Source organism: Zalophus californianus, chromosome 3, assembly GCF_009762305.2.
Source record: "Zalophus californianus isolate mZalCal1 chromosome 3, mZalCal1.pri.v2, whole genome shotgun sequence".
NCBI lineage: Eukaryota > Metazoa > Chordata > Mammalia > Carnivora > Otariidae > Zalophus > Zalophus californianus.
The window spans coordinates 93,759,230-93,772,201 of record NC_045597.1 but is presented as its reverse complement, the minus strand read 5'-3'; the positions used below and the strand labels follow the sequence as shown (position 1 = coordinate 93,772,201).

General features: G+C 34.2%; 1 protein-coding gene across 6 annotated transcripts in view; it reads left to right on the top strand.

Annotated features, from left to right (window-relative positions):
• PTPN4 (protein tyrosine phosphatase non-receptor type 4) overlaps positions 1-2,462 on the top strand; it is a 186,706-nt gene extending 184,244 nt beyond the window's left edge. For all 6 annotated transcript variants that reach the window (XM_027589022.2, XM_027589021.2, XM_027589020.2 and 3 more), the window contains one exon: positions 2,159-2,462. In XM_027589022.2, the coding sequence (XP_027444823.1) occupies positions 2,159-2,245 (87 nt within the window). In that variant the 3' untranslated portion in view covers positions 2,246-2,462. The remainder of the gene's footprint in view (positions 1-2,158) is intronic.
• The last annotated feature ends 10,510 nt before the right edge of the window (positions 2,463-12,972 follow it).

Genomic DNA, 12,972 nt, shown 5'->3' with positions numbered 1-12,972 from the left:
TTCTTCCTGTGTCTCTTTCTTTTTTCTTGCAGTTTATTTGATGAACAAACCAAGTATTCTCTGTATTTCCTAAAAGTGGTAAATGGATCTATAGACTTGAACAAATTAGGTGATATTCTGTTCTTTCAAAAGGCACTTAATGTCTGGTTGTCTTTCTTTTTATGATGTTAGTAGCCTTGGGTGATGAGTGCCTGCATTATTAACTTATGGGGCTTGAAGAATGGTGATAGTCTATTATTCCTTCTTTAAAGAGAAATTTTCCATCAGCTATTGATTAGCCAGTGGTATATACAGGCAGTATAGGAAAAGCAAGATAAACACTTAATGCTTTCCCTTTATAAGTTTTCAGTATAATGAGTTGGTTCACTTGCCTCTTCTAATGGTGACCTCATACTTTTGTTTGTTTTGATATTATTCTGAAATCATGGACTTAAACATATGTGATATGTTTCAACCCATTGTAGTTACTTTTTTTTAATGATGCCCCGTTTTTAATGATGTCCCATTTTGGGGCCAGCAGGAACCTATTCAGCCTGGCTCCTAATCTTTTTTTGTCAAGACCCTAGTAATGGATAGCTTCTTTGCTAGTAGTGAAGATATCCATGCCCCAGCTTAAACTCTCCCCGCCCCAGTTTTAGAATCCATAATTTCCCCCAGAAAGTAATGTGTTTTTGTTTATTTTGTTTTAGAGAAATTATTTTAGAGACCACCTTCTGAGAAGTAGGTGTTTTTATTGCTGTTCAGTTGGTGTTAGTATTTGTCTTTAGAAATCTTCCATTGCCAGAGTTAAGAAAACAAACTTAGGAGTTAATACCAATGTTTCCAATACAAATTTAGGACCACAGTGTTTTTACTTAATGTGGTCTACTTTACATCTTATACCCATTCATCTTTAATAAGAATAAATGGTTCTCTACAATACCAGCAATGAAAGATTTAGACTGTCACAAGTACTCATTTGTTTTATTACACATGACATAACAGTCTCATAGTAACAAAAAGAACACTACTGCCACCGACAAAATAGTTCCTAAAAAGAATTTTCAGTTTTTTCCACTTTTTGGGTATATTCTTTGAGATACTCGTATTACTGTTACAAAGTCCCTTGAAATCGCTCCTCTCTGTGTGGTTATGCTGTCAACTAGACAGACACATTGATTTGTTTCATGTTATTTTCAACTTAGAGATCTTTTAAATTAATGTTCTAATTATGGGATATATTTATGTGGTTCCAAAGCAAAATCTGTAAAAGAAGGAAGTATATTCAGTGAAGTCTAGTCTCTACCCCTCTCCTGTACTCTATTCCCTCTGTCCCTTTATAGGAAATCATGTTTTAATGATTTGTCCTACCCTTTTTTATAACATATATATTGAGATAGGTAGACATTTGTATTCCTCCCCCCTTTTCTTTTATAAAGAGAATACATTGTGTGCATTTTTCTCTGCAGTACTTTTTGACTGAACAAGATATTCTCGGGGGTGCCTGGGTGGCTCAGTCAGTTAAGCATCTGTCTTTGGCTCAGGTCATGATCTTAGGGTTCTGAGATCAAACCCCACATTGGGGTCCCTGCTAAGTGGGGAACCTGCTTCTCCCTCTGCCTCCCCCCAACTTATGTTCTCTCTTTCTCTCAAATAAAATAAATCTTAAAAAAAAAAAGATATTCTGGAATTATTTTATAGTGATCTGTAGACTTTCATTTCTTCCCCTCCCAACTTCCCACCACATATTCCCCTGTGAGAATGTGCCACTCGTTATTCACCCAGGCCCTTCCTGGTAGCCATTTGGATTGTCCCTACCCTTCGTTATTATAAATAATCTAGCAGCAAAGAGCCTTATTTATGAATGTATATTTTCAATTTCTTTTTCTAGTTTATCTTTGGATAGATTCCTAGAAGTGGGATTGCTGGGTGAAAGGTAAATTAACGTAAATTTATTGGATGCTGCCAAATTGTAGTATTTTACATCCCTACTAGCAATGTATGAGTGTGTTGCCAACAAAGTATGTTGTCAGACTTTATTTTTTGCCATTCTGTTGGTGAAAAATGGTATCTCTGTGCAGTTTTACTTTGCCTTTCTTTAATAAGCAAACCAAGTGAGTTTTTTTGTTGTTGTTGTTTTCTAGTTTTTCTGATCAATTCTATTCTTTCTATTTTTCAGAGTCAATACAGATTTGTATGTGAAGCTATTTTGAAAGTTTATGAAGAAGGATTTGTTAAACCCTTAACAACATCATCAAATAAATAAGAAAGCAAAAGTCTGGGACATGTGTCAGAAAACTGCTTTCTCTTATATTCACTGTGCCATAAATCTGCTTGCAGGAAATGGCATTTAGACAAAACAAATGAAGAACTAACAAAAACTGAAAACTTCAGCACTGTTGCACTTTATGTTTAAGAAAATGTCACTCTCTCAAAATCTGTAATTCACGTGTTTGAAGACTATTTCATGCTTTGCTCCGAACAAATAGTGAATAACTGAGTATGTTCAGGGTAATTTATGAAATTTGTGGTGGTGCCATGCAGTCCCCTTCTGGTAGAATTGCCACAAACAAGGCTCAGAATTATCATCATCTCTGTTATACACCTGTATCTTGAAAGCAAAAAGAAGTAAACATCAGGAGTCAGCTCTGGTGTTTCCCAGTGATTCATGTACTTATTACTATACTGGTTACCAGATTTTTATTTTTTAAATTTTAGCAATATCATTCTCAATATTAGCCAGTACACTGCCTATGGATGCAGCACATCTTTCCCTGTACTCCCCCTGTAGAGACCTGCTGTTCATGAGAAGAAAGATGGAATTTGCTTTTCCCAGGAAATGCTGCACATTGTCCATTTACCAGCATCTTATAGAAAGTATAAATATGAATCTACAAATTTTCTTGAATTTAATAATGTAACTTATATTTATCATAAGGTTGGCTTCTTCCAAATCATGTGATTTCACATACTTGATGTAAAGGAATGCATGCATTGTGTCTTAACCCCTTAAGTGCCTTGAGACGTCTTTGTATGTCTAATGAAAAGGCACTCATTTGACCCCACTAGGAGGTATGTATGTATATTGTACATTTACATTTTTATGCATTTTGAATCAGCTCACATTTTAAAACATAGCTTCTTGTATGAAGAGTTACGCAGTCAAAAAAGGGTATGGAAATTCTATTTCTTACTCAATTTTCCTGTTTTTTGCCACAAGAAGCAAAGGTAATTTGTGTTCTACTGAGTGAGCATGCTGCTGCTATGGAATTGTCAAAAATCTGCTCATGCCTTTCCTGAGGGACAAGGGTTACAGTTTAGCAGCTCAAGTCAAAAGATGCTTTATTATTCAAATTTTCTATTTATTTTATCCCTAACTTTAGAAATGGCACCTAATATGCACATTAAAGTTAAACATATTCATATTTTCGCTAAAGATAGAGTAGTTCATTGTGATTTATTTCTATCACTGTCTAAATTATTACTCTAACTCATTCATTTCAGTTCATTTCAAGCTTTGTTCACACTGGTCTGTTGGTTGGGATACTTCAAACAGGGAATGAAATGTTATTGACTTATTTCTAAATGTAATCCCTCAACTGAAATGAGGGTTTTGCTGGGGTTTTTTTTGTATACAATTAAATTACTCCAGTTTATATATATACTTATTAAGTTACAAGCATGTTAATATGGAGAGTTTTGATTGTCCAGCCTGATGGAGGATCTGATTCCCTTTAAGGATGTGTATATTTTCCTCTTCAGGATTTTTTTTAAGTCTGTAGAGAGATAGAACTTTAAAATTGCCCAGTTTTAATATAAGTGGAAATTTGTTCACCTATTGAAATGTTATGTTACACAATTATATGGATTATGGTTAAAACAGATTCATTTCCTAGTGGTTTCCAAATACTTCTGTATAGTCTTGATAAAACTTAAGAGTTGAATAGTTTCGGAATGCCATTTAGTATGAGGGGGAGAATGCACGTTTAAAAATCTTCAGTGTAATCGAAATGATGTTATTTCAAATATTCAGAATCCATAATAATAAATTTTAGGAAGTTAAGTCCTAAACATTAATAGCTAAGATATCAAATAAATTATTATAATCAAATATTTTAATTTTTTAAGAGAAAAGTAACATAACCTTTATGTCAGAGAGAAATTCTCCTATCCCTGGGTTTCACAGCCAAGAAAGTATAAATTAGTAAATAACTATAGTCTTATTTGAACATTCCATTCTCTACCAACAGATAAATACAATTTAGGCTGCTCTATGACATCATGGTAAGTTGAAAAATGAACAAGTAAAATCATGTTGGGGGTCTACATAATTAATAACTGTTTTGATAGTTTTTACCTAAATTAAAATCTGTTCTAACAGTATGGATAGAATATGACAACCATAAATTAAAAAGATAAAAAGACACAGTTGTATAGATATAAACAGATAAATGTCATGGTTGGTATGTTCTTTAACTTACAGTTTTGTTTACACTTCTGAGATAAACTCTAATAATTTGTTGGCAATGAGCACTGTTGCCTTTTGTAATCATTAATTCCAGTCTTTAACTGATAAATATTAGAAGTTTAGAATTACCTTTAAGTTTCTCACATATGGATTTTTCATCTGGTAGCTACCATCTGTCAGTATTTTTATGTATAGAAAAGATCCTTTTTAAAGACATATTTATTAGGATCTTAAATTTAAAATAAATTATCCTTCACATCTTCTTAAAATGGATATGCTAATTATGCTTCTCTGTTCACCCAACAGATAAGACTTTATCCATTACACCTAGGAATTTTTTAACCTGTTTATCAATCTAAATAGGGTTCTAGGAATAATCCTAGCTTTAATATGCTAAGTAGTTCTAGATTCCATTCATATCAGTGTAATATTGTGTAATAAAATGTCAAATTTCTTGTATCTGAACTACTCTCCCCCTCCTCCCATAGTTCCCCTGTTCATTCATCCCCCCCACACACACACTCTAGAAGTCAGTGCTGTTATTCTCACAAGTGGAAATAGGTATTGGTGAATCAAGGGGCTTTGTAAATGCTAAGAAATGTTAGTGAAAACCTTTCCTCTCTGATTTAAAATGGTTTTACCAGGTTCATTTCAAAAGTTTTATTGAGCATCAGATTTGTGTCAGCACTGTGTACATAGCATGAAGAATATTTTGGAATAGACTTTACATTCACAAGAAGAATTGGTAGTTTTTGTTAAACAAGTGCATCCATTCAAAATAGAGGCCGAGTAAACAGTGTAAGAAATAACGCCCTTTGTGTGGCCTGCCAGCACAAGTAGGAGGGGGGGAAAGGAGTTGATCGTTATGATTAAGAGTAAAGAGAAAATTTATATATAAAAACTGACTTCAAACTTAAAGAGGTATGGTAAGCCATTAAGACACACACTTTTGTGTGCTTATATATTTGTGTGTTTCATAAAGGCTGATGCTAACAGGGGTAAAGGATTATTTTAAGTGCAGAGTTGTTTATAATGTGTTGGCAGATCTGATCAGGTCTAATCAGGTATTTGAGCAAAAGTCTCCGCTCTCCACTAAAAATACTCTTAACTTGAGAGCTGAAAGGAACCTGAATGGTTTTATCTAATCTCACCTTCTGTTATTTTAGGCATCATATATGAAGAGCATAAATTCTTGTGAATTTTAGTCTATTTCAGCTCAAGAATTATACTCAGGCAGTGTTTTCATTTAATAACTATGATGACCTTAGAAGATGTCACTTAATTTAGAAAATAAGTAGGTTTTCAAAGGTGATCCTAATTAGGACCCTGACTTCAGTTTGCTAGTCATGCTTCCCTGATAGAACATAAGCTTTTGTAAAGTATTTAGGCTGATACACATGCAGTATGAAAACATTCTGAAATGTAAATTAGAAGACTAATTTTTAAAAGCACTTAAAACATAGAGCTAGGATTTAGAATATATGTCCACTTATAATAAAATAATTTATGTTCATAATGTGAACATGTAGTAGAATTAAAGCATTACTTATTTTATAATCTTATCAGGAAGAAAGAAACAAGAATTTTTAACAATGTTCTATTTAATACCTGTGTTTTGAATATTTAAGATACTCTGATAGTAAGGTTGCCAAAGTAGTTTTGAATTCATTAAAATTATTTATACCACAATAAGGTGGGATGTGTTTACATCTCTTATTTTGTAGTTTAGATGAATTTACATATAAGTCACTTAGAGTAAATACATTATGGTAAATATTTGTTGGAATAAACATCTCTTAATAATGACATGAAAAAGATGAATTATGTCACAGCTGGCTTTTATGCCACATCAACAAAGTAACAATATTATCATTGCTTCCCAGAGTTGCTTTAACTTTCCAACCACAATGTCTGCAGTCATTTTTGCGTGTGTGTTGTTTCCTCTAAGTAAAACAGCTATGTTATTAAAACCCACTGGATTTTCTCAAATATCAGAATTACTGATCTGTTGGCAAAGATTTATTTGTGTCTCATTGTGATCACAACATAAGTTACAGCAACTGTTTCATAAAATTCTTAGGGAATTTTATAGCTACTAAGGAATTTACATAATAAAACATTTTTGAGAGCTAACTGCTAATAGATAAGTTCAGCAATTTTATAGAGCCCATGAAATCCCTAAAATGTATTTTTGGGGTTCAGCTTACTTTACAATGTCTACAACTACTAACATAGTTTTTTGTTCTATACCAACTTCATTTATTCTTTTTTTCTGACTTCATTTATTCTTAGTAGCAATTAGTACAGTAAGCCTTTCATTGTTATCAAAAACAAGTCCTATATCAGCGAGAAATTAGACACTTTAATTTCATAATCTTGGTGAAGTTGTCCTGGGTAGACACCAAATAGTTATTTCTGTTTCCATTTCTAGATTTTGCCGCTACTTATTTGTATGTTTTTCTACTGCAGTTTACTGTTGATTTCTAAAGTTCTATAGTCATTGTTATTTTTATTTTAGCAATCCAAGCTAAATGGGCGGCCATAGGTAGTATCTACTGGGGTGCAGTCCATCAACATTGACTAGATGTGGTTCCGTGCATAAAGGAGAAAACCAATTTTTTTTTTATTTACAAAGTGAGAAGTATTAGCAATATTGCAAGTTAAAGACTACAATTTTAGTTGAAAGTCCTAATGTTTAACTTCCTGAAACCTTTTAAAACTTCCAATGAAAGAATGAAAGTGTTTAAAAGCCTTGTGCTCATAAAAGTTTCAGTTAAGCACTAGAATTTTCCTACTTATTGTTGTGTAAATGATAGAGAAAATATTTTTCTATGGACAAGAGATTGAAACTGTTAACTTCTTTTACTTCATTGTGTAAAAAGGAGAATGATATTTGTATGTCTTTCATGCTGTAAGAAAAATGAATGTATCTTTGAAATGTTATTAGAATTATGACTTGATTCTAAGGATACTCTTTGTTTAAAAAAGTCAGCAAAGGATTGAAAAAAAGGAAGAGTGTATTCTTCATTCTATAAAATCAGTTTTAGAAGAGAAATGTAATTTTCATTATAAACAAGAGCAATCATTACTGAAGCATATTTCAAATATAATGTACATTCTTTTTGTTTTGTTTTAGCTATAGAATAGAAAATGTCAAGAAAATTTGTGCTTACTATTTTTAAGTGTAAAATAATTGTAGACTTCTGGAGTGTGGAAGGGTGTTTTTGTGTGAGGGTAAACATTCTGCTGCATGTGTTTACCATGAGGGAACGTTCTCAGGCATTGTCAACTGTGGCAGCCACAAATAAGGACATCGTTGTGAATGTGACTTTGGTGAAGCCAGAAGTCTGTGCCTCAGATTTACTACAGTAAATATGTGCAGAGGCCCCTGGCAAATAGTTTTGCCTATTATCTGTATCTTGGACAGATAAGACCACTGAGCCCAGTTCTGACTTGTAACAGTGGTGTCTTAGATGCTTAAGGGTTATTCAGCTGAACAACAACAAAAACCCTACATTTTTAACCATCTTTTAGGCATGATTAATTTGTTCAATGGTCTCTTTAAAGGGTAGTATTTATTAATTATTACTTGTTAAACTTGACTCAGTGGGGCCTTCATTATTTTGACTCCTGCTTCCATCCCTCTAACTTTTAAAAGTCATTAATTTCATTTTATAGTAGTCTTTGTGAAGTAAATACCCTGAACAACTATAAGGTGATATCTTTATTCACTAGCTATTTTTTTAACTGTTTTTAAGAGATTACTATCGGGCCCCCTCAACCCTGAGAGTTTCCAAAATTTAGTAAATTTTACTTGTGATAACTTTAACTGAAATGCTACCTTACTAAATGAAATTATCACCATAAAGTCATCAGGGAGGATCAGCCCAGTTTACAATCTTAAACCCAAATAGGTGCTGACGTTTGATTTCCCCAAATCCACTGTAGTCACAATTGAGCCCATTTTACCTTTTATTTAAAAGAAGCTTTTTGGGTTTTGCTCCTGAGTTGTGTTGCAGTTTTTGCCTTCCCTGGTAAGAAAATTTCAGTCCAATTCTGGAATTCTCTGCCAGCCATCTTTTCCAACCCTTTGGTGAGTTCACAAGATCATCCAGTCTTTCTTGTATTCTGTAGAGTAGGTCAGATTTCAATGCTGAAATGATTTCTTGAATTTTAAATAGTAGCACTTTATTTCATGCTTACTACTGACTTAATTTATACATTTAAAAATAAAATCTAGTAGGAGTTTTGTAAATATGGAAAAAACTTTAATGGATTAGTATGTAGAGCTCATTGGATTGGACCCAAGTAAAATGCTTTACAATGATCTCTTGATCTTTTGATATTTAAAAGGTAACGTGTGATTTTAGCTTTGCCACTTTTCTGTAATTTATTTAGTACAGTAAAGACTACCCAGTTGACTGAGTTGACTGTCTTACTGGACTCTTGAGTTCTCTCAGCTAGCTTCAACCAGGTTTGGTTTACAGTAATCATTTCTGCTTTGCATTTTTTGTACATTACATGAATACTTGGAAATCCATTTGTTTGGTTTTAAGTCGTAGGTAGGGGTTAAGTCAATACTGCACCACAAGTAAGTTGAAGAGGGCAAAGTCCTGACACTCTATATACATGTCAAGGGGCAGGATTTAAGACACTAAAAACAGTTTACATTAAGCTGTTTTCATTTTCTATCATTAGAATATATGTGCTTAAAAAAATTAAAAACTGTCCACCCAGTGTTCTCACAGCATCAGGACATTGCAGTTACAAATCCATATTGTAATCTTTTCAGATGAGAAAAGCTAGTCTTTATTTTCTACAGTGTAGGCTTAATTTTAGGACAGATAATTTACTATATACTCATCAGTGATATTTTTAAGTAGTTTTACAAATAATTATTTCTATGTAGAGGGTTATTAATTTGGGATTTTTTTTCTTGTAACAGGTGCTATATGTAAATATGAAGGGCGAAAAGTCTCACTTAGTTAAAAGTCTAGTTTATTTCGTAATTAAAATATGGTTTTGCATTTCTGCTGTCATTTCACGTTTGATCATACTGAACTAGTAGCAAAATGGAATTAGCCCCTTAATTTTTTAAACCATCTTCCCTCATTTCACAAAAACAACTCTTTCCATATGGTTTGTTTCCATAAATAAGAGGCAGAGAAGCTTAGGATTCATTTAAAATGTGTAAGCTTGAATTTGGTCAACACTGGATAATTTGAAAATCATACTCTGCATCTGTCACTGCAGCTTACTGTATGCTTGAAAGGCCTTGTGTATTTGTCTCAATTTCAGTGAAAAATTAGAATTCCTGCAGTTTATTCATGTAAAAAAAATTCTATGAATACTAACAGCAGACAGGATAAAAGTGCCAATTTGCATTAAAACTGTTTGAGTCCTAAGAGCGATTATGTTATGTGAAATGCTTTTACACATATTTTGTTGGCCATATTTCATTTTGATTGAACAATAGTTGTTCAGGTACAAACGTGAAAAAACTAGCTGTGACTTTTAATTGTTCAATTGCAAAATAAAGATGTGCTTTAGTAATTTAAAGTATAGGAGTTTTGAAGATTATTTTTTGTTGTTGGGCTTGTCTAACACTGGTTATATTCATTAATGGGTGATCAGAAGGAACTGGGAAATGCTAAGTGCAAAGTTTATTTCTAGAATTCCTGGTTCACTAATGGCTGTGTGTGGGGAGGGGGTAGGATTATTAAGTAAGGAACTAAAAGGGATTTAGAGGATTATAGAATGTCTGAGGAAATACTCCTTCACTGTGACCACTGCTTGACTCCTCTCTTCTCCCAGCACTAGCCCCTCTTCTGGTATTCGTAACATAAGATCTTGTCAAAGTAAGGGACCTTTCTAAATTCCATATTTATATCCTTTGCTTATTTTTATATCAGGTTGTTTAATGTTTTATTCATATGAGATGTTGGAAATTAAAAATTTAGTCACTTGACAGTCCTATATATTTATATGTTGCAAACCCTTTTTCTTAATGGTGTTTGACTTTATTCTTTTGCAGGGTTGGAGGGACATGATGACATTTTTTAATACTTTCATTAACAAACGTATCCGTCTTCTCCTTAGTGACTTCTGAGTTTGGGGTATACCTGCAAAAGCTTTTCTCTAATCCCTATTAGCATTACATCTGTGACTGAAAGCTGTCTTAACCACCATCCAAGTAACCCACTCAGACTGCACCCAGCTTTCCAGTCTTTTATTTTTTAAGATTTTATTTATTTGTCAGAGCACAAGCAGAGGGAGCAGCAGACAGAGGGAGATGCAAGCTCCCCACTGAGCAAGGAGCCCATGCAGGACTCCATCCCAGGACCCTGACCTGAGCTGAAGGCAGATGCTTAACCAACTGAGCCACCCAGGCATCCCTCTACTTTTCAGTCTTGTTCTCTTCTTGCCACCATTGACCGCTCTTAATCATGCCAGAGCTCTTTCGGTTCCAGTTAGGTTGTAAGCTTACTAAAATTAGTTGTGCTTATTTGCTAACCTATACATGCAAACTTAGGTTTATTATGTAAGCCAGTGAAATGTGTGTGAAAAGCAAGAGGCTTGGGTTTTTGCAAAAGCCTTACGATGTCATTAAAACTTTATTAAAAATAGGTATGAGCAAGACAGCTATGAGAGACTTAACAAAAAATGATGTATTTGAGGGGCACCTGGGTGGCTCAGTCGTTAAGCGTCTGCCTTCGGCTCAGGTCATGATCCTGGGGTCCTGGGATCGAGCCCCACTCTCTGCTCTGCTTCTCCCTCTCCCACTCCCCTGCTTGTGTTCCCTCTCTCGCTGTCTCTCTCTGTCAAATAAATAAAGTCTTTAAAAAAATGTATTTGAAAAACTAACAAAAAAATAGATGAGGGGCGCCTGGGTGGCTCAGTCGTTAGGCGTCTGCCTTCGGCTCGGGTCATGATCCTGGGGTCCTGGGATCAAGCCCCACATCGGGCTCCCTGCTCGGTGGGAGGTCTGCTTCTCCCTCTCCCACTTCCCCTGCTTGTGTTCCCTCTCTCGCTGTGTCTCTCTCTGTTCAATAAATAAATAAAATCTTAAAAAAAAAATAGATGATGCACTCAGGGTTTGTTTTTTTGCAACAGAGACTAAGGGACTATAATTGGGCTCAAACCCAAAGTAAAAGACCTTAGCCCTACATTTAAAAAAAAAAAAAAAAAAACGAATAGATATTTATCTGCCTTAGGCTAAAACAAAAACAAAATGCATGTAGTTTTTTATTTCTCCTTTAAATGTTTTTTTATTTAGCCAACTGGTCATTAGTTTTGATCCCATCAAATATGGTTTCTACCATAATTATGTAAAAATTCCTCCCTAATATTTAGATATTAGGACAGTTTTTAAGACAGTTTTTAGACAGTTTTTAAGTTTTTGCTATTAAAAATGATATAGTTAAACTTTTACATATTCCCTTTTAAATTATGCTTATACATATGGGTCAACTATATATAAATTTTCCCCCAACGTGTTATAAAAATGTTCAAACATAAAGTTGAAAGAATTGAACAGTTAACATCTATATACCCATCCCCCAGGTTCTGTAATTACCATCCTGCTATACTTGCTTTATTACTTGTCCATCTACCTAAGCCTCTCCATCCATCAATAAGTCTTTTATGCATTTGTAAAATGATGTTGCCTACATCTGTATACCTCACCCCTGAGCACCTCAGCTTGCATATCACTAATAGTCAATAATTACCTCCTTTTGACATAAAATTTTTATCAGTAAGACAAATATTAGGTCTACCATTCATTATTTTCTTTTTTTTAAGATTTTATTTGAGAGAGAGAGCACGAGCACAAGTGAGAGGGAAGAGGCAGAGGGAGAGGGAGAAGCAGACTGCTGAGCAGGGAGCCCAGGGCAGGGCTCAATCCCAGGACCCTGGGATCATGACCTGAGCCGAAGGCAGATGCTTAACCTGAGCCACCCAGGCACCCCTACCATTCAGTAAGTTTTAACAAATGTATATATTTATGGAACTCAAACCCCTATGGGGATCAACAGGTACAAACTTAGTTATAAAATGAGTAAGTGAAGGGGATGTACAGCATGGTACTACAGTCAATAATATTGTATCGCAAATTTGAAAGTTGATGAGAGTAAATCTTAAAAGTTCTTATCACAAGAAAAAAATATTTTTAACTCTATGGTCTCAGATGGTAAGTAGACTTATTGAGGTGATCATTTCACAATGTATACAAATGTCAAATCATTATTTTGTATACCTGAAACTAATATGTTGTATGTCAACTATACTTCAATTAAAAAAAAAAAAGGGAGGGGGTGATGTGCCTGGCTGGCTTAGTCAGTAGAGAATGTGGCTTGTGATCTCCAGGTTGTAGGTTCAAGTGCCATGTTATGTATAGAGATTACTTAAAATCTTAAGGAAAAAAAAAAGGAAAAAACCTACACAGGGATTTGACAGAGAACCATTTCCATCACTGGAGAGACTTTCCCTTTCCCCCGTCACCTTCACTCCCTTTATTAGTTTTC